Genomic DNA, 23623 nt, shown 5'->3' on the forward strand with positions numbered 1-23623 from the left:
ATCAATCCATTTTCTACACCGTCGCTATATATATAGACTCTATCAATCCATTTTCTACACCGTCGCTATATATATAGACTCTATCAATCCATTTTCTACACCGTCGCTATATATATAGATCACTGATGAATTTGCACAATCACAAATTATGACAATATAGCCAATAGAAATTAATATTGTACAGAATATTAACTTTGGGCAATTATAACAAGCAAAATATTAGCATGAAAATTGCTGAAACAAGATGACTGCTAAAATATTGAAGTTGATGATGACAAGTTTACAAGATACACATATTACATATTTCATAAATATCAAATAATATTCAATTCAAGATCACTTACAAATAACTTTGAGAAAAAAACAAGTGTGAACAACAACCAATCACAGCATAGTGTGCTAAAATTGATTATATTAAGATTTTAAACTTTGAACTCAATCTTAGTCATTGAACAATGTACATGCTGACCAAGTCTATCAAAATCCACAGAATTAAAGCAAACTATCCTTGGAAACCAAGGTGTGGCAGGTCCCCATACCAAAGTTGTTGACAGGTGTCTAAAGAATTGACTTACGACAGTCATCTGGTTCGTCTGAGCCGTCAGGGCAGTCTGGTTGGCCGTCACATTTCCATGTGAGGGGGATACAGCCTCCCTGTGTACAGTTAAACTCCTCCTTTAGACAGCCATCCTCTCGAGACGCTGAACAAGAAAATAACAATAATTTAATCAGTCTTCAAAGCAGAACTAGGACAACAAGGTATCGTTCAGTAAAGATATCTTCATTTGTTCATTTGTCCAGTAAAGATATCTTCATTTGTCCAGTAAAGATATCTTCATTTGTTCATCTGTTCAGTAAAGATATCTTCACTTGTTCATTTGTCCAGTAAAGATATCTTCATTTGTCCAGTAAAGATATCTTCATTTGTTCATTTGTCCAGTAAAGATATCTTCATTTATCCAGTAAAGATATCTTCATTTGTTCATTTGTTCAGTAAAGATATCTTAATTGGTTCAATAAAGATATCTTCATTCGTCCAGTAAAAGAATTCATTGAACTACTTATTCGTTCTACTTTATTTCAGATTATACATGTTTATAACATATGTATATATGTATAAAATGAGTGTAGGACCCTGTTAGTGGCCTGATATTAGTAGCCCCAGATATCAGGAGACATTGTCACACTAGTGCCAGCCACTAGCCCACTGCCAGTCATTGGTGTCATATATACACTTCAGACCAAACAGCTGACCGGAGTCTGACAGTAGACTGATATACATGTATCCTGATCCATCTATTACTCGGAAAATATGAATATTTACAAGTTGAGCACTCTTAAATAATTTGAATTTTCATCATTCACACTTCTTCATATAGAGAGATTGTAAATAGTGGTTGAGATACAGAAAAAATAAAAGAGTCAAGAGTTATTAAGTAAAGGAAAGAAAGAAAAATGGAGAAATACACAGACAGAAAAAATAAAAGAGTCAAGAGTTATTAAGTAAAGGAAAGAAAGCAAAATGGAGAAATACACAGACAGAAAAAATAAAAGAGTCAACAGTATTTAAGTAAAGGAAAGAGAGAAAAATGGAGAAATACACAGACAGATAGAAGGAAAGAATCAAGAATGATTAAACAAAAGGAGGAGTAAGAAAGAGTATTTAAGCAAACGGAAGAGAGAACGAGAGGCCCAAGGGCCTTAGCGATCACCTGAGTTATGTCATAGGTACTGGTAGCGATCACCTGAGTTATATCATAGGTACTGGTAGCGATCACCTGAGTTATGTCATAGGTACTGGTAGCGATCACCTGAGTTATATCATAGGTACTGGTAGCGATCACCTGAGTTATGTCATAGGTACTGGTAGCGATCACCTGAGTTATATCATAGGTACTGGTAGCGATCACCTGAGTTATATCATAGGTACTGGTAGCTTTATTTTATTGTTTAGATGTGATGTGGAAATCAACATGTAAACTAAGTGAAATACAATACTTGTCATGTCATCAAAGGATAAGAATTTTAAAATATTGGTAAATGTTCCCTTTGGGGCCCCGCCCTAGCCCCTGGGGATGGGGTAGGAATTCCAATTTTACAATGCAATACCCTCATCCACCAAAGATGATTCTGACCAAGTTTGAATGATTTTCTGCTGAAAATGGATAACATATACCCAAAAGTGTTATTTCCCTATATAAACATTTGTAAACTTTACCCCCTCCCCAAGGGAGAACGGATAGCTTGGGGGTCCTGAAATTGACAATTTCAATAAAGCTCCTGATGATCTTTCTATCCATGCACTGAAATTTTGACTGTAGTACCTCTGAGTCTGGAGAAGAAGATTTTTGAAATATTGGTTAAATTTCCCTTTGGGGCCCACCCTGGCCCCTAGGGTTGGGATAGGAATCCCATTTTTACAATTTAAAACCATCTCCCTTTAAGGATAATTCTCACCAAGTAAGAATAATTTCCTACAGAAAATTGTTAAAATATACTCAAAAGTGTTGTTTCCCTTTATAAACTATAGTAAACTTGACCCCCTCCCCAAGGGAGAACGGATAGCTTGGGGGTCCTGAAATTGACAATTTCAATAAAGCTCCTGATGATCTTTCTATCCATGCACTGAAAATGACTGTAGAACCTCTGAGTCTGGAAAAGAAGATTTTTGAAATATTGGTTAATTTTCCCTTTGGGGCCGCGCCCTGGCCCCAGGGGTTGGGTTAGGAATCCCAATTTTACAATTTTGTAGCCTCATCTACCAAGGATGATTCTGACCAAGTTTGAAAAAGTTCCATCCACTGGTTCTTGAGAAGAAGTTGAAAATGTAAAAAGTTTATGCAAACGGCCGACGCACGACGGAAGACGAGGGATGGAAAGTGATCGGAATAGGTCACTTGAGCTCAGGTGACCTTAAAAATGGAGAAATACACAGACAGATAGAAGAAAAGAGTCAAGAATGTTTAAACAAAAGGAGGAGTAAGAAACGGAAAAATACACAGACTGAAAAAACAAGAGTCAACAGCATTTAAGTAAAGGAAAGAGAGAGAAATGGAGAAATACACAGACAGACAGACATACTGTTATAGAGAATACAAGATCTAAAAGCAAGGAAAGGAAGAGATAGACAGACAGACAGAGAGACAGAGAGCCTTTAAAAGGAACTGGATAAATAGTTTAAATTAGCAAGGATAAGAATGACATGATAGAGATGGAGAAATCGTGTTTACTGGTACTTACGACAGTCAACCTCGTCACTGCTGTCACGACAATCAGGCGCACCATCACAATGATACCGCTCTGGAATACACTGACGCTCCGTCTTACAGGTCCACTTCCCTTCCGTACAATTCAGGGGCGGACAATCCTGCTCATCCGACGCGTCAAAACAGTCTCGGGATCCATCACATAGTTTACTGTCAGGAATACAACGCTTGTCTCCACATTGGTAGTAGTCCAGAGCACACGTGTGGGTCTCTGGAGATTAGTCATAGACAATATATATACACATGTGTGGGTCTCTGAATATTACCACTAGTTACAGACAATATCTATGCACACGTGTGGGTCTCTTGAGATTAGTCACAGACAATATACACATTTGTGGGTCTCTTGAGATTAGTCACAGACAATATCTATACACGTGTGGGTCACTGGAGATTAGTCACAAACAATAACTATACACATGTGTGGGTCTCTGGAGATCAGTCACAGACAATATATATACACATGTGTGGGTCTCTGGAGATTAGTCAAAGATAATATCTATACACATGTGTGGGTCTCTTGAGATTAGTCACAGACAATATCTTTACACATGTGTGGGTCTCTGGAGATTAGTCACAGACAATATATATACACATGTGTGGGTCTCTGAAGATTACCACTAGTTACAGACAATATCTATACACACGTGTGGGTCTCTGGAGATTACCGGTAGTCACAGACAATATCTATATGCATGTGTGGGTCTCTTGAGATTAGTCACAGACAATATCTATAAACAAGTGTGGGTCTCTGGAGATTACCGGAAGTCACAGACAATATCTATACACACATGTGGGTCTCCGAAGATTAGTCACAGACAATATATATACACATGTGTGGAACTCTGGTAATTCAATTCAAAGACAATATCTTACCACAGTCACTGTCTCTGTCACACTATAACTTACCACAGAAGCTTCCCTGGTCTGACCCGTCCTATACACACATGTGGGTCTCTGAAGATTAGTCACAGACAATATATATACACATGTGTGGGTCTCTTGAGATTAGTAACAGACAATATCTATACACAAGTGTGTGTCTCTGGAGATTACCGGTAGTCACAGACAATATATATACACATGTGTGGGTCTCTTGAGATTAGTCACAGACAATATCTATACACACATGTGGGTCTCTGAAGATTAGTCACAGACAATATATATACACATGTGTGGAACTCTGGTAATTCAATTCAAAGACAATATCTTACCACAGTCACTGTCTCTGTCACACTATAACTTACCACAGAAGCTTCCCTCGTCTGACCCGTCCCCACAGTCATTATCTGTGTCACACTTTAACTTACCACAGAAGCTTCCCTGGTCTGACCCGTCCCCACAGTCATTGTCTGTGTCACACTATAACTTACCACAGAAGCTTCCCTCGTCTGACCCGTCCCCACAGTCATTGTCTGTGTCACACTATAACTTACCACAGAAGCTTCCCTCGTCTGACCCGTCCCCACAGTCATTGTCTGTGTCACACTATAACTTACCACAGAAGCTTCCCTCGTCTGACCCGTCCCCACAGTCATTGTCTGTGTCACACTATAACTTACCACAGAAGCTTCCCTCGTCTGACCCGTCCCCACAGTCATTGTCTGTGTCACACTATAACTTACCACAGAAGCTTCCCTCGTCTGACCCGTCCCCACAGTCATTGTCTGTGTCACACTATAACTTACCACAGAAGCTTCCCTCGTCTGACCCGTCCCCACAGTCATTGTCTGTGTCACACTATAACTTACCACAGAAGCTTCCCTCGTCTGACCCGTCCCCACAGTCATTGTCTGTGTCACACTATAACTTACCACAGAAGCTTCCCTCGTCTGACCCGTCCCCACAGTCATTGTCTGTGTCACACTATAACTTACCACAGAAGCTTCCCTCGTCTGACCCGTCCCCACAGTCATTGTCTGTGTCACACTATAACTTACCACAGAAGCTTCCCTCGTCTGACCCGTCCCCACAGTCATTGTCTGTGTCACACTATAACTTACCACAGAAGCTTCCCTCGTCTGACCCGTCCCCACAGTCATTGTCTGTGTCACACTATAACTTACCACAGAAGCTTCCCTCGTCTGACCCGTCCCCACAGTCATTGTCTGTGTCACACTATAACTTACCACAGAAGCTTCCCTCGTCTGACCCGTCCCCACAGTCATTGTCTGTGTCACACTATAACTTACCACAGAAGCTTCCCTCGTCTGACCCGTCCCCACAGTCATTGTCTGTGTCACACTATAACTTACCACAGAAGCTTCCCTCGTCTGACCCGTCCCCACAGTCATTGTCTGTGTCACACTATAACTTACCACAGAAGCTTCCCTCGTCTGACCCGTCCCCACAGTCATTGTCTGTGTCACACTATAACTTACCACAGAAGCTTCCCTCGTCTGACCCGTCCCCACAGTCATTGTCTGTGTCACACTATAACTTACCACAGAAGCTTCCCTCGTCTGACCCGTCCCCACAGTCATTGTCTGTGTCACACTATAACTTACCACAGAAGCTTCCCTCGTCTGACCCGTCCCCACAGTCATTGTCTGTGTCACACTATAACTTACCACAGAAGCTTCCCTCGTCTGACCCGTCCCCACAGTCATTGTCTGTGTCACACTATAACTTACCACAGAAGCTTCCCTCGTCTGACCCGTCCCCACAGTCATTGTCTGTGTCACACTATAACTTACCACAGAAGCTTCCCTCGTCTGACCCGTCCCCACAGTCATTGTCTGTGTCACACTATAACTTACCACAGAAGCTTCCCTCGTCTGACCCGTCCCCACAGTCATTGTCTGTGTCACACTATAACTTACCACAGAAGCTTCCCTCGTCTGACCCGTCCCCACAGTCATTGTCTGTGTCACACTATAACTTACCACAGAAGCTTCCCTCGTCTGACCCGTCCCCACAGTCATTGTCTGTGTCACACTATAACTTACCACAGAAGCTTCCCTCGTCTGACCCGTCCCCACAGTCATTGTCTGTGTCACACTATAACTTACCACAGAAGCTTCCCTCGTCTGACCCGTCCCCACAGTCATTGTCTGTGTCACACTATAACTTACCACAGAAGCTTCCCTCGTCTGACCCGTCCCCACAGTCATTGTCTGTGTCACACTATAACTTACCACAGAAGCTTCCCTCGTCTGACCCGTCCCCACAGTCATTGTCTGTGTCACACTATAACTTACCACAGAAGCTTCCCTCGTCTGACCCGTCCCCACAGTCATTGTCTGTGTCACACTATAACTTACCACAGAAGCTTCCCTCGTCTGACCCGTCCCCACAGTCATTGTCTGTGTCACACTATAACTTACCACAGAAGCTTCCCTCGTCTGACCCGTCCCCACAGTCATTGTCTGTGTCACACTATAACTTACCACAGAAGCTTCCCTCGTCTGACCCGTCCCCACAGTCATTGTCTGTGTCACACTATAACTTACCACAGAAGCTTCCCTCGTCTGACCCGTCCCCACAGTCATTGTCTGTGTCACACTATAACTTACCACAGAAGCTTCCCTCGTCTGACCCGTCCCCACAGTCATTGTCTGTGTCACACTATAACTTACCACAGAAGCTTCCCTCGTCTGACCCGTCCCCACAGTCATTGTCTGTGTCACACTATAACTTACCACAGAAGCTTCCCTCGTCTGACCCGTCCCCACAGTCATTGTCTGTGTCACACTATAACTTACCACAGAAGCTTCCCTCGTCTGACCCGTCCCCACAGTCATTGTCTGTGTCACACTATAACTTACCACAGAAGCTTCCCTCGTCTGACCCGTCCCCACAGTCATTGTCTGTGTCACACTATAACTTACCACAGAAGCTTCCCTCGTCTGACCCGTCCCCACAGTCATTGTCTGTGTCACACTATAACTTACCACAGAAGCTTCCCTCGTCTGACCCGTCCCCACAGTCATTGTCTGTGTCACACTATAACTTACCACAGAAGCTTCCCTCGTCTGACCCGTCCCCACAGTCATTGTCTGTGTCACACTATAACTTACCACAGAAGCTTCCCTCGTCTGACCCGTCCCCACAGTCATTGTCTGTGTCACACTATAACTTACCACAGAAGCTTCCCTCGTCTGACCCGTCCCCACAGTCATTGTCTGTGTCACACTATAACTTACCACAGAAGCTTCCCTCGTCTGACCCGTCCCCACAGTCATTGTCTGTGTCACACTATAACTTACCACAGAAGCTTCCCTCGTCTGACCCGTCCCCACAGTCATTGTCTGTGTCACACTATAACTTACCACAGAAGCTTCCCTCGTCTGACCCGTCCCCACAGTCATTGTCTGTGTCACACTATAACTTACCACAGAAGCTTCCCTCGTCTGACCCGTCCCCACAGTCATTGTCTGTGTCACACTATAACTTACCACAGAAGCTTCCCTCGTCTGACCCGTCCCCACAGTCATTGTCTGTGTCACACTATAACTTACCACAGAAGCTTCCCTCGTCTGACCCGTCCCCACAGTCATTGTCTGTGTCACACTATAACTTACCACAGAAGCTTCCCTCGTCTGACCCGTCCCCACAGTCATTGTCTGTGTCACACTATAACTTACCACAGAAGCTTCCCTCGTCTGACCCGTCCCCACAGTCATTGTCTGTGTCACACTATAACTTACCACAGAAGCTTCCCTCGTCTGACCCGTCCCCACAGTCATTGTCTGTGTCACACTATAACTTACCACAGAAGCTTCCCTCGTCTGACCCGTCCCCACAGTCATTGTCTGTGTCACACTATAACTTACCACAGAAGCTTCCCTCGTCTGACCCGTCCCCACAGTCATTGTCTGTGTCACACTATAACTTACCACAGAAGCTTCCCTCGTCTGACCCGTCCCCACAGTCATTGTCTGTGTCACACTATAACTTACCACAGAAGCTTCCCTCGTCTGACCCGTCCCCACAGTCATTGTCTGTGTCACACTATAACTTACCACAGAAGCTTCCCTCGTCTGACCCGTCCCCACAGTCATTGTCTGTGTCACACTATAACTTACCACAGAAGCTTCCCTCGTCTGACCCGTCCCCACAGTCATTGTCTGTGTCACACTATAACTTACCACAGAAGCTTCCCTCGTCTGACCCGTCCCCACAGTCATTGTCTGTGTCACACTATAACTTACCACAGAAGCTTCCCTCGTCTGACCCGTCCCCACAGTCATTGTCTGTGTCACACTATAACTTACCACAGAAGCTTCCCTCGTCTGACCCGTCCCCACAGTCATTGTCTGTGTCACACTATAACTTACCACAGAAGCTTCCCTCGTCTGACCCGTCCCCACAGTCATTGTCTGTGTCACACTTGAAGCGGTAGTGGATACACAATGTATTATTGCACTGGAACTGGTTCTTTCGACACTTCTTCACAGCTGCCAACGAAACAGAAAAAATAGCAGACTTTAAAACTGAATCATAAACAGAATGTTTAAAACCTTTCTGGACATTAACAAATCTTCTGGCTTTATTAATAACTAATAAATCCAAATCATTAATTCTCTCAAAGAACAAATTTTATCTTCAAATTAAGAACATATCAGCATTTATGTTTAGAAGATCCTTTAAGCCATCAAACACTCCCTATCCTAGGTGAGAGATAGTGAACCTCAGCCATTCCAGATACAAGTAGCTTTCAACATGTGATGGATGCTGACATTGTTCAGTACATAACATCACCGGAATCGGTATGTCGATCAAGACAATTCAGTACATAAAATCACCGGAATTGGTATGTCAATCAAGACAATTCAGTACATAACATCACCGGAATTGGTATGGCGATCAAGACAATTCAGTACATAACATCGCCGGAATTGGTATGTCGATCAAGACAATTCAGTACAAAACACCACCGGAATCGGTATGTCGAACAAGACAATTCAGTACATAAAATCACCGGAATTGGTATGTCAATCAAGACAATTCAGTACATAACATCACCGGAATCGGTATGTCGATCAAGACAATTCATGTACATAACATCACCGGAATCGGTATATCAATCAAGACAATTCAGTACATAACATCACCGGAATTGGTATGTCAATCAAGACAATTCAGTACATCACAATTAATGACTGACAGAAGATTCCGTCAAAACTCACGACAATTCTTTTCGTCTGACATGTCTCCGCAGTCGTCGTCACCATCACAATGCCAGAGTTTGCCGATACACTTCCCGTTCTTACAGTGGAACTGGTGAGGAGGACACGTCGTCCCTGTAAACCATATAATGTAACGTATAGTAGCGTTTGTTACTACAAACAACAATTCTAAGTCATATTTTTAGTACAATTAAACTCTTTATGGATACCGTAGATGTAATTGTACATTGTTTTGTCCGTAGTCAAACAGAGATGACAGTTGCCATGGAAACATTCCATTAAAAAGTCAACAACTGTTTATGCATATGTCCACAACTACAGAAAGACGATTACAGAATTTGAGAATTTACTTTCAGAGAAAGAGAGATAATAAACAAATTCCAAAATGGCCATTTGGTGGCCATCTTGTTTGCTTGAATAGATGTACGACTAAGGATCAAGAAGAACCAACCTTTGTAAGTTTAGAAAGGTTCTTTAGGTATTTTGTCTAAAAATAGAGTTAACAAACTTCTGTCAAAATCCAAGCCAGCAGTCTGGCAGCCATCTTGTTTTTCAGATCAGTCTCAAAAGTCAACATGCACAACACATTTGTAAGATTTGTAAAAGATCCCTTTCAGTACTTTCTGTGAAATATGTAATGGCAATAAACGAACAACTTTAAACTGTTCAAATCCAAGATGGCCATCTGACAGTCATTTTTTTTACTTCAGATAAGTCTCATAATTGAAAACTTTTCACTGGAACCAAAGAGATTTACCTACAAATGAAGTTTGAGAAATATTTTTATTAAGATAATTAACAATAATAATTGTTAAAAGACAGAGGAAGGCTTCGGACAGTTGAAGGGCAATTTGAACAGACCATTATACCAGTAGAGTGGGCTAAAGTCCACAAAGAAGGCTGGCAGCTGACACAGTGACATAACAAACTAACAACCTGCTGGTACCAGCTCGATTAACATTCCTGTTGGATTAGATTTTTACTGTAGTACTTACTCTTGTCACAATCGTGCTCGTCTGAGAAGTCAAGACAGTCGTTGTCTTGGTCACACCTGAACGCCTGCGGAATACATCTCCCATTCTTACATTGGAAGTTTCCTTGCAAACATTCAATAGTCCTTTTCTCACTCGGATTGCTAACACAATCTCGCTGGCTCTCAGCAATTTTTTTCCCAAATGGACAACCACAGACCCTTCCCAGAGCTCCCGAGTCTCTGGAATACGGTACAGGAAAGCAAAAGTGGGAACAATCCCCATTGCGGTTCTGACACGGATGATTCTCTGTAAAAAATCACAATTAGAAGAATTCTAAATAATATATTCAATATTTGTTAATCATCATTTTAACATCTTACAGAGATAAAAGATGACAAAAGCCAATAAAACACAACACATGTATTTAACCAGCAATATGCCAATTAACATACGCTATTTCAGTGTTCTATAAGGGTGAGTCCAAATAATCTTACTTTGAGTCAGACCTGATGAGTCCGCACAATGGGCTTATCACAGGATAATTACAGCAAGTTGTTATATTTTACACAACCAATACTTAGTTGATATATTTTACACAACCAATACTTAGTTGATATATTTAAATGAGTATGACATGCATCAGCATTATTTTTCACTGGAGTAATGCATGACCTTGAACCTGACAGGCTATAATGCACTGACTGTGATGACCATGACCCTTTCAGACTTTAATGCCCTGTCTGTGATGACCTTGACCCTGACAGGCTATAATGCCCTGTCTGTGATGACCTTGACGCTGTCAGACTATAATACGTTGTCCGTGATGACCTTGACCCTGACAGGCTAAAATACCTTGTCTGTGATGACCTTGACGCTGTCAGACTATAATACGTTGTCTGTGATGACCTTGACCCTAACAGGCTATAATGCCCTGTCTGTGATGACCTTGACGCTGTCAGACTATAATACCTTGTCTGTGATGACCTTGACCCTGGCAGGCTATAATGCCCTGTCTGTGATGACCTTGAACCTGTCAGACTTTAATGCCCTGTCTATGATGACCTGTCTGTGATGACCTTGACGCTGTCAGACTATAATGCCTTGTCTGTGATGACCTTGACCCTGATAGGCTATAATGCCTGTCTGTGATGACCTTGACCCTGATAGGCTATAATGTCTGTCTGTGATGACCTTGACCCTGACAGGCTATAATTCCCTGTCTGTGATGACCTTGACGCTGTCAGACTATAATGCCCTGTCTGTGATGACCATGACCCTGACAGATTATAATGCCCTGTCTGTGATGACCTTGACTCTGTCAGACTATTATGCCTTGTCTATGATGACCTTGACCCTGTCAGACTATTATGCCTGTCTGTGATGACCTTGACGCTGTCAGACTATAATGCCCTGTCTGTGATGACCTTGACCCTGTCAGACTATAATGCCTTGTCTGTGATGACCTTGACCCTGATAGGCTATAATGCCTGTCTGTGATGACCTTGACGCTGTCAGACTATAATGCCTGTCTGTGATGACCTTGACCCTGTCAGACTATAATGCCCTGTCTGTGATGACCTTGACCCTGTCAGACTTTAATGCCCTGTCTGTGATGACCTTGATGCTGTCTGACTATAATACCTTGTCTGTGATGACCTTGACGCTGTCAGACTATAATGCCCTGTCTGTGATGACCATGACCCTGACAGATTATAATGCCCTGTCTGTGATGACCTTGACCCTGACAGGCTATAATACCTTGTCTGTGATGACCTTGACCCTGACAGATTATAATGCCCTGTCTGTGATGACCTTGATGCTGTCTGACTATAATACCTTGTCTGTGATGACCTTGACCCTGACAGGCTATAATGCCCTGTCTGTGATGACCTTGACCCTGTCAGACTATAATGCCCTGTCTGTGATGACCTTGACCCTGACAGGCTATAATGCCCTGTCTGTGACTGTGACTATAAAAACAGGATTTGATCACCATAACATGGAAACAAGGGGCAGTGACTTAAATCATTTTTACCTGGTTTACGTTGTATGCTTTTATCATAAATAGTGATGTCTCGGAGAAACTCAATACCGCTGCGCAGTGTTGTCTGGTGGCGCCCCTCGTAGTCCGTCCGGATCAGAGATTCAAGCTTCCAGTCAGAAAAGTAAATATGATCTGTAGCAAACAAACACTTCATTAAAATTTCTGGAAAATAAATCTAAACAAAGATAATAACAAAAAAAGTGAATGTGTGTTGTGTAAATGACCTTTGACATGAATAGTGTCTAATGACATTTGACATGCATTTGAGGTCATGACCTTTGAACATGCAATGTGTTCATGACCTTTGTCATGTAATGTGTCTCACATCTGACCTGTCAATGAACTTTGACATTTATTGCGTCTATGACCTTTGACATATAACATATCTGTGACCTTTGACATCGTATGTCCTTAAACATGTATAGTTGTCTCTGACAGGAATAGTGACCTTTCATACATGTTACTTTTGATAGAAACTTAAAACCACATTCTAGTCATAATATACAACTAACTATTCAATATCAATAAATTTCAGACTCAGTAAAATATCTGAAGTATAAAATTCTGATGGTATGGCCAGAGTAAGAAAGAAGTAATACATGTAGTGGCCATGTTGTTTGTTTGGGGTTGAATGTCCTCGCAATAGTCAGGGTCCTATTAGGATGGGTACCTAGGGAGACAATAGCCAGGGTCATATTAGGATGGTTACCTAGGGAGACAATAGCCAGGGTCATATTAGGATGGGTACCTAGGGAGACAATAGCCAGGGTCATATTAGGATGGGTACCTAGGGAGACAATAGCCAGGGTCATATTAGGATGGGTACCTAGGGAGACAATAGCCAGGGTCCTATTAGGACGGGTACCTAGGGAGACAATAGCCAGGGTCATATTAGGATGGGTACCTAGGGAGACAATAGCCAGGGTCATATTAGGATGGGTACCTAGGGAGACAATAGCCAGGGTCATATTAGGATGGGTACCTAGGGAGACAATAGCCAGGGTCATATTAGGATGGGTACCTAGGGAGACAATAGCCAGGGTCATATTAGGATGGGTACCTAGGGAGACAATAGCCAGGGTCATATTAGGATGGGTACCTAGGGAGACAATAGCCAGGGTCATATTAGGATGGGTACCTAGGGAGACAATAGCCAGGGTCATATTAGGATGGGTACCTAGGGAGACAATAGCCAGGGTCATATTAGGATGGGTACCTAGGGAGACAATAGCCAGGGTCATATTAGGATGGGTACCTAGGGAGACAATAGCCAGGGTCATATTAGGATGGGTACCTAGGGAGACAATAGCCAGGGTCATATTAGGATGGGTACCTAGGGAGACAATAGCCAGGGTCATATTAGGATGGGTACCTAGGGAGACAATAGCCAGGGTCATATTAGGATGGGTACCTAGGGAGACAATAGCCAGGGTCATATTAGGATGGGTACCTAGGGAGACAATAGCCAGGGTCATATTAGGATGGGTACCTAGGGAGACAATAGCCAGGGTCATATTAGGATGGGTACCTAGGGAGACAATAGCCAGGGTCATATTAGGATGGGTACCTAGGGAGACAATAGCAAGGGTCATATAAGGATGGTGCCTAGGGAGACAATAGTCAGGGTCAAATTAGGATGGGTGCCTAGGGAGACAATAGCCAGGGTCATATTAGGATGGTTACCAAGGGAGACAATAGCCAGGGTCATATGAGGACGGGTGCCTAGGGAGACAATAGCCAGGGTCAAATTAGGATCGGTGCCTAGGGAGACAATAGCCAGGGTCAAATTAGGATCGGTGCCTAGGGAGACAATAGCCAGGGTCATATGAGGATGGGTGCCTAGGGAGACAATAGCCAGGGACATATTAGGATGGGTACCTAGGGAGACAAAAGCTAGGGTCATATTAGGATGGGTGCCTAAGGAGGGTCATATTAGGATGGGTACCTAGGGAGGCAATAACCAGGGTCAAATAAGGATGGGTACCTAGGGAGACAATAGCAAGGGTCATATTAGGATGGGTACCTAGGGAGACAATAGCCAGGGTCATATTAGGATGGGTACCTAGGGAGACAATAACCAGGGTCAAATAAGGATGGGTACCTAGGGAGACAATAGCCAGGGTCATATTAGGATGGGTACCTAGGGAGACAAAAGCCAGGGTCATATTAGGATGGGTGCCTAAGGAGACAATAGCCAGGGTCAAATTAGGATGGGTGCCTAGGGAGACAATAGCCAGGGTCCTATTAGGATGGGTGCCTAGGGAGACAATGGCCAGGGTCATATTAGGATGGGTGCCTAGGGAGACACAACAGCCAGCTGGGTTATATTAGGATGGGTGCCTAGGGAGACACAACAGCCAGCTGGGTCATATTAGGATGGGTACCTAGGGAGACAAAAGCTAGGGTCATATTAGGATGGGTGCCTAAGGAGACAATAGCCTGGGGCAAATTAGGATGGGTGCCTAGGGAGACAACAGCCAGGGTCATATTAGGATGGGTGCCTAGGGAGACACAACAGCCAGCTGGGTTATATTAGGATGGGTGCCTAGGGAGACACAACAGCCAGCTGGGTTATATTAGGATGGGTGCCTAGGGAGACACAACAGCCAGCTGGGTCATATTAGGATGGGTACCTAGGGAGACAATAACCAGGGTCAAATAAGGATGGTTACCTAGGGAGACAATAGCCAGGGTCATATTAGGACGGGTGCCTAGGGAGACAATAGCCAGGGTCATATTAGGATGGGTACCTAGGGAGACATCGCTGGAAACAGAACGTAATCCAAAAAGAAAGTAAACAGGAAACAAAAATTATCCCAGGTGTAGCAATGGAGACAGCAGATCAAACTCTCCAACATCTACGAGGTTACAATGGCGATGTACCTTTATACGCCACGATACCAAACGGATGTGCGATGTTAACACCAACCAACGTCTTCACGTCGCCGCCGTCAAGGTCAGAATGTTGGATCCTAGAAATAACAATGATTCTGTATTTCCTTGGGACCAAACGAGCTATTTTTGTGGCCAAAAAAAAATTGGCTCGATTTAAAAGAAAAACGTTAAACAGTAAAATATGTACCCCCATGTTGAAGGTCATGTTAAACATTAATGTGGAATCATCAATGTTCTCAATCTTAATACATACATATATAACCAGATAACTGACATCAACAAGTTTGGCCAACTGTGGATTTGCAAACAGAATGATTTTGAGGAGTGATCAACGAATTATTACAATCACAAATAATCTGTTACCAATTACCAGCATGCTGGTTAAAAAATATATAAAAGTTGGTTAATATGGAGTTAAGCCTGATGATTACTCAATAAAAATTGTAAATCTTTCTACATTCACCTATTTCTTCCATTATTTGATTTAGTCTTACTTCATCCTGTTTATACCTAGCTTTACCTGGACTTACACCTGGACACCTGGACTTACACCTGGACACCTGGACTTACACCTGGACACCTGGACTTACACCTGGACACCTGGACTTACACCTGGACTTACCTGTCAAAGTATGCATCTACCCAGAATAGCCGATCTGTGTCGAAGTCGATACTAAGACCATTGGGCCAGCCGAGCTCAAACTGTCGAATCTTTGTCATATTCTTTCCATCACCGTAGGTCCGTGCCAGGTATGGACTCTGCATAGAACTCTTCATCCAGTCGGAGAAAAACAGCCAACTGGCAAGGATGAAAAATGTAAATCTATGGTATTATACTCTTCATCCAGTCAAACAAAAACAGCCAACTGGCAAGGTCAAAAAATGTAAATCTATGGTATTAAACTCTCCATCCAGTCGGACAAAACAGCCAACTGGCAAGGATGAAAAATGTAAATCTATGGTATTATACTCTTCATCCAGTCGGACAAAAACAGCCAACTGGCAAGGTCAAAAAATGTAAATCTATGGTATTATACTCTTCATCCAGTCGGACAAAAACAGCCAACTGGCAAGGATTAAAAACGTAAATCTACGGTATTATAATCTCCATCCAGTCCGGAAAAAACAGCCAACTGGCAAGGATGAAAAATGTAAATCTATGGTATTATACTCTTCATCCAGTCGAAAAAAAAAACAGCCAACTGGCAAGGATTAAAAACGTAAATCTACGGTATTAATCTCCATCCAGTCGGACAAAAACAGCCAACTGGCAAGGTCAAAAAATGTAAATCTATGGTATTATACTCTTCATCCAGTCAGACAAAAACAGCCAACTGGCAAGGTCAAAAAATGTAAATCTATGGTATTAAACGCTCCATCCAGTCAGACAAAAACAGCCAACTGGCAAGGTCAAAAAATGTAAATCTATGGTATTATACTCTTCATCCAGTCAGACAAAAACAGCCAACTGGCAAGGTCAAAAAATGTAAATCTATGGTATTAAACTCTCCATCCAGTCAGACAAAAACAGCCAACTGGCAAGGATTAAAAATGAAAATCTATGGTATTAAACTCTCCATCCAGTCGGACAAAATCAGCCAACTGGCAAGGTCAAAAAATGTCAATCTATGGTATTATACTCTTCATCCAGTCAGACAAAAACAGCCAACTGGCAAGGATTAAAAATGTAAATCTATGTTATTATACTCTTCATCCAGTCGGACAAAACCAGCCAACTGGCAAGGATTAAAAACGTAAATCTATGGTATTATACTCTTCATTCAGTCAGACAAAATCAGCCAACTGGCAAGGATTAAAAAAGTAAATCTATGGTATTAAACTCTCCATCCAGTCGGACAAAAACAGCCAACTGGCAAAGTCAAAAAATGAAAATCTATGGTATTAAACTCTCCATCCAGTCGGACAAAACAGCCAACTGGCAAGGATGAAAAATGTAAATCTATGGTATTATACTCTTCATAAGGATTAAAAACGTAAATCTATGGTATTATACTCTTCATTCAGTCAGACAAAAACAGCCAACTGGCAAGGATTAAAAAAGTAAATCTATGGTATTAAACTCTCCATCCAGTCGGACAAAACAGCCAACTGGCAAGGATGAAAAATGTAAATCTATGGTATTATACTCTTCATCCGGTCGGACAAAAACAGCCAACTGGCAAGGTCAAAAAATTAAAATCTAGGGTATTAAACTCTCCATCCAGTCGGACAAAAACAGCCAACTGGCAAGGTCAAAAAATTAAAATCTAGGGTATTAAACTCTCCATCCAGTCGGACAAAAACAGCCAACTGGCAAAGTCAAAAAATGAAAATCTATGGTATTAAACTCTCCATCCAGTCGGACAAAAACAGCCAACTGGCAAAGTCAAAAAATGAAAATCTATGGTATTAAACTCTCCATCCAGTCGGACAAAACAGCCAACTGGCAAGGATGAAAAATGTAAATCTATGGTATTATACTCTTCATAAGGATTAAAAACGTAAATCTATGGTATTATACTCTTCATTCAGTCAGACAAAATCAGCCAACTGGCAAGGATTAAAAAAGTAAATCTATGGTATTAAACTCTCCATCCAGTCGGACAAAACAGCCAACTGGCAAGGATGAAAAATGTAAATCTATGGTATTAAACTCTCCATCCAGTCGGACAAAACAGCCAACTGGCAAGGATGAAAAATGTAAATCTATGGTATTAAACTCTCCATCCAGTCGGACAAAACAGCCAACTGGCAAGGATGAAAAATGTAAATCTATGGTATTAAACTCTCCATCCAGTCGGACAAAAACAGCCAACTGGCAAGGATGAAAAATGTAAATCTATGGTATTAAACTCTCCATCCAGTCGGACAAAACAGCCAACTGGCAAGGATGAAAAATGTAAATCTATGGTATTATACTCTTCATAAGGATTAAAAACGTAAATCTATGGTATTATACTCTTCATTCAGTCAGACAAAATCAGCCAACTGGCAAGGATTAAAAAAGTAAATCTAGGGTATTAAACTCTCCATCCAGTCGGACAAAAACAGCCAACTGGCAAGGATGAAAAATGTCAATCTATGGTATTATACTCTTCATCCGGTCGGACAAAAACAGCCAACTGGCAAGGTCAAAAAATGAAAATCTATGGTATTAAACTCTCCTTCCAGTCGGACAAAACAGCCAACTGGCAAGGATGAAAAAATGTAAATCTACGGTATTAAACTCTCTATCCAGTCGGACAAAAACAGCCAACTGGCAAGGATTAAAAACGTAAATCTACGGTATTATAATCTCCATCCAGTCGGAAAAAAAAAGCCAACTGGCAAGGTCAAAAAATGTAAACCAATGGTATTAAACTCTCCATCCAGTCGGACAAAACAGCCAACTGGCAAGGATGAAAAATGTAAATCTATGGTATTAAACTCTCCATCCAGTCGGACAAAAACAGCCAACTGGCAAAGTCAAAAAATGAAAATCTATGGTATTAAACTCTCCATCCAGTCGGACAAAAACAGCCAACTGGCAAAGTCAAAAAATGAAAATCTATGGTATTAAACTCTCCTTCCAGTCGGACAAAACAGCCAACTGGCAAGGATGAAAAATGTAAATCTATGGTATTAAACTCTCCATCCAGTCGGACAAAACAGCCAACTGGCAAGGATGAAAAAATGTAAATCTATGGTATTAAACTCTCTATCCAGTCGGACAAAAACAGCCAACTGGCAAGGTCAAAAAATTAAAATCTAGGGTATTAAACTCTCCATCCAGTCGGACAAAAACAGCCAACTGGCAAAGTCAAAAAATGAAAATCTATGGTATTAAACTCTCCTTCCAGTCGGACAAAACAGCCAACTGGCAAGGATGAAAAAATGTAAATCTACGGTATTAAACTCTCTATCCAGTCGGACAAAAACAGCCAACTGGCAAGGTCAAAAAATGAAAATCTATGGTATTAAACTCTCCTTCCAGTCGGACAAAACAGCCAACTGGCAAGGATGAAAAAATGTAAATCTACGGTATTAAACTCTCTATCCAGTCGGACAAAAACAGCCAACTGGCAAGGTCAAAAAATTAAAATCTAGGGTATTAAACTCTCCATCCAGTCGGACAAAAACAGCCAACTGGCAAAGTCAAAAAATGAAAATCTATGGTATTAAACTCTCCTTCCAGTCGGACAAAACAGCCAACTGGCAAGGATGAAAAAATGTAAATCTACGGTATTAAACTCTCTATCCAGTCGGACAAAAACAGCCAACTGGCAAGGTCAAAAAATTAAAATCTAGGGTATTAAACTCTCCATCCAGTCGGACAAAAACAGCCAACTGGCAAAGTCAAAAAATGAAAATCTATGGTATTAAACTCTCCATCCAGTCGGACAAAACAGCCAACTGGCAAGGATGAAAAAATGTAAATCTATGGTATTAAACTCTCTATCCAGTCGGACAAAAACAGCCAACTGGCAAGGATGAAAAATGTCAATCTATGGTATTATACTCTTCATCCGGTCGGACAAAAACAGCCAACTGGCAAGGTCAAAAAATGAAAATCTATGGTATTAACCTCTCCATCCAGTCGGACAAAAACAGCCAACTGGCAAGGTCAAAAAATGTAAATCAATGGTATTAAACTCTCCATCCAGTCGGACAAAACAGCCAACTGGCAAGGATGAAAAATGTAAATCTATGGTATTAAACTCTCCATCCAGTCGGACAAAACAGCCAACTGGCAAGGATGAAAAAATGTAAATCTATGGTATTAAACTCTCTATCCAGTCGGACAAAAACAGCCAACTGGCAAGGTCAAAAAATTAAAATCTAGGGTATTAAACTCTCCATCCAGTCGGACAAAAACAGCCAACTGGCAAGGTCAAAAAATGTAAATCTATGGTATTATATACTTCATCCAGTGGGACCAAAACAGCCAACTGGCAAGGATGAAAAAATGTAAATCTATGGTATTAAACCCTCCATCCAGTCGGACAAAAACAGCCAACTGGCAAGGATTAAAAACGTAAATCTACGGTATTATAATCTCCATCCAGTCGGACAAAAACAGCCAACTGGCAAGGATTAAAAACGTAAATCTACGGTATTATAATCTCCATCCAGTCGGACAAAAACAGCCAACTGGCAAGGATGAAAAATGTGAATCTATGGTATTAAACTCTCCATCCAGTCGGACAAAAACAGCCAACTGGCAAGGATTAAAAACGTAAATCTACGGTATTATAATCTCCATCCAGTCGGACAAAAACAGCCAACTGGCAAGGATGAATTATAGCTTTAATTTCTTCCTTCAGATGGTATTATTCTGTAATATTCATGGCCTCCAAGGAACCCACAAATACAAAGCCAGCGAATTCTTGGCCTTTCTGATACAGGGATAGTTAGTAGCATTGACTATAAACAGTGTTGTACAAATTCTGAAACTCAGAGAATTTATTCCAATGACAAATTGTTATTAATTTTGTTTTATTGGACTTTATAGGGTCTGTTTAATTTAAAATAGAAATTGAATAAATAAATCAATAAAAATTGCAAATCTTTTGGCACATTAGTGTGCTACATTATTCCTTTTTATCAGATATCAAATATTTCTTTCCTCTTTTTGGGCTTTTGACAACGATAACGGTAATTATTACAGGATAATTACCATAAAAGTTTGGTAATGCATCTGATTCAAAAACTGAGAGGCATTGAAAACAAGCCTTAGAAATTTGTAGTTAAATATGTCTCAAAAATATATATCAGTTTTGAAAATAGGCATACATTGATAATTAACAAAACTTTACCATGCTGAAAAATGGCTAAATATTCCCACCGCAGCAGAAAGGTAGACTATCCCTATACTCTTATACGTAGTACTACCATCACACATATGGACTTGCTCAAGTTTCTAAACTTGAAAGGAAAAAGACAAAAAAAAAATGGACTGACAGAAGTGATGAACGGTTCTTGGCGGGAAGATTTAATAGTGTGTTGTTATATCAGAATTTATGAGGCATCATTGTGTATTATACACACTGTGTGCAACACTACAACATTAAAGTGAGGTTCTTGTTAATAACGTAGCGTTGGCTTTGAAAATGATACTGTGCGTATAAACCGCGGTACACAAAACGAGGTAACGGGACAAAGTATCTCACTTTCCATGAGTGCGTCGATTCGTGACTGTGTTGTCAGTGAGGTTTTGTACCTCCCTACATCGAGTACACAAACACACCAACTCAATGACAAACATGGACGCACTGAAATGTGTTTACTACATGTACATGTCTACTCCCCCTCACTTATTTGGGGGTATATATAATTATCAGAGATGAATCAACGTTAGAAATGAGACAACAGGATAACATACCCTTTCAGTGGATGTACGACGACAGAGCGAGGCTTGCCCATGCCCGATAGTAAGACCCGTGTTTCCTTGGGATGATGAAGCCGAAGTACAGACACTGTGCTACGGTAGAAGTCTGTGTAGTAGAGGTTACGGGATATCCAATCAACACTCAGTCCCTCCACAGACCGCACATCCTGTACCGTCAGCGAAATCGGCTCTGAGTAAACACAAATAATAAACATGGATATGGCGTCACCTTCTCACAACTCATTTATTGTAATCTAGCTTTAAACACATAAACTAAGGTATACATATAAATAGAACTTTCCACAGCCACAATTATACATCACAATTGACAATCGCAATATATTTGTAAAACAAGTAGAAATAAAGTGTTCATTTAAATTCATATTGAGATCATTACAGAAAGTAACTGGTATTAAAAATTAAAGATTTCAAAGACTTCTTGATGGCCTTCTGGTTGTAGTCTCCAAAACCTCCTTTTATACACAATTAAATATATTATAAGCATTGCCAATATTCTAACACATTTATACACATATCATGGCCAGTGAAAGAATTAATTAAAAATAGTTTTGTCTGACCCATATTCTGTCAACATTGACCAGTGCTACAGTAGTAAAAGTTATAAGCATATATATATATATATATATTTAACCCACATTTTCTACATTTTGACCTAAATAACGAGGTTAAGAATGGCTAAAAATAGATATGTTTGACCTAATTACTGTACTATAGATGGAAAAGTTATAAATAGATTTGTTTAACCTACTTTCTGTACTATTGATGGAATAGTTATAAATATATATGTTTGACCCACTTTCTGTACTGTTGATGGAATAGATACTAATAGAAATGTTTGACCTACTTTCTGTGCTATTGATGGAATAGTTATAAATAGAAATGTTTGACCTACTTTCTGTACTGTTGATGGCATAGTAATAAATATATATCTGTTTGACCTACTTTCTGTATTGTTGATGGAATAGTAATAGATATATATCTGTTTGACCTACTTTCTGTACTGTTGATGTAATTTTTATAGATATTATCTGTTTGACCTACTTTCTGTACTGTTGACCTTGGCATGCATTATAGCATAGTTTCTTATGTCACTGAAGTAGATCTTCTCGTCTTCTGCATCATAGTCGAGGGCTACGTAGTTCACACCTTGCCGACCTGAGTTTTTCGCAAAGACTTGTGGGATAGCATCGATCTTGTAGTTGGTGTCAGTGATGGGGATCCCCCGCAGGGAATATTTGGCCGCAAACATTAAAATAGATTTTGTCTCTAGAAAAATAATAGTCATCAGCTTAATCAAATGATCAAAGGTTTCTGTAAAAGAAACTTATTAAAACATCATCAGATTACTGTCATATTTAATCATATATTTTTCAGAATCTGACAACCAATCAGAGTGCAGCATGCTAGGCCCAGATTATGTTTAAATTCAAACTTGGCCTTTGTCTTTGTATTTTGTACATGTTTACAATGTTTCATTGAAATGAAATGATATTAAAAGCAGACCTACCGGTACAGTTGACCTGATTTTCTGCCAGGTGAAATCCTACGTCGCATAGACACCTGTATCCAAGGCCATTGTTGTCGTTGACATGACTGAGCACACAGAAATGTTGACACTTGGCAGCGTGACACGGACTAGCTGTAACAGATAGCCCTCCACAAGTTATGTATTTTTTTATGTTTTGGGATTTGACCCAGAGCCTAATTTTGCTTAAGGAAAAACCTGCAAGGTGGGATACTGTATTTGGAAATGAACTAAACTCTTTTATGTAGGGACTATAAACAAAAGGCAAAAAGGGTCTGTACTACTCACCTGGATATTAAAGAAGCAATCATAAAAAAAACATATTTTCATTAAAAGTACCAGGTAATATTCCCAGGGACTCAGCCTCAGCAGGAGATCACCCTTACTTATAGTGGCTTAT

The 23623-nt window shown here is 41.1% G+C and overlaps 1 protein-coding gene across 1 annotated transcript in view; it reads right to left on the reverse strand.

Moving 5' to 3' along the window:
* The window catches only part of LOC110442224 (low-density lipoprotein receptor-related protein 2-like), a gene marked incomplete at its 3' end in the record, with an annotated part of 98693 nt that overhangs the window by 15177 nt on the left and 59893 nt on the right, over positions 1–23623 (reverse strand). Inside the window, exons 11-21 of the mRNA XM_021485716.1 lie at positions 23206–23337; positions 22740–22964; positions 21672–21867; positions 15933–16109; positions 15299–15387; positions 12407–12547; positions 10393–10677; positions 9398–9511; positions 8546–8665; positions 3241–3477; positions 576–701 (exon numbers count right to left, since the gene is read on the reverse strand). Coding sequence (XP_021341391.1) covers positions 576–701; positions 3241–3477; positions 8546–8665; positions 9398–9511; positions 10393–10677; positions 12407–12547; positions 15299–15387; positions 15933–16109; positions 21672–21867; positions 22740–22964; positions 23206–23337 — 1842 coding nt within the window. The remainder of the gene's footprint in view (positions 1–575; positions 702–3240; positions 3478–8545; positions 8666–9397; positions 9512–10392; positions 10678–12406; positions 12548–15298; positions 15388–15932; positions 16110–21671; positions 21868–22739; positions 22965–23205; positions 23338–23623) is intronic.

Source organism: Mizuhopecten yessoensis, unplaced genomic scaffold (genome assembly GCF_002113885.1).
Source record: "Mizuhopecten yessoensis strain PY_sf001 unplaced genomic scaffold, ASM211388v2 scaffold716231, whole genome shotgun sequence".
Taxonomy (NCBI): Eukaryota; Metazoa; Mollusca; class Bivalvia; order Pectinida; family Pectinidae; genus Mizuhopecten; species Mizuhopecten yessoensis.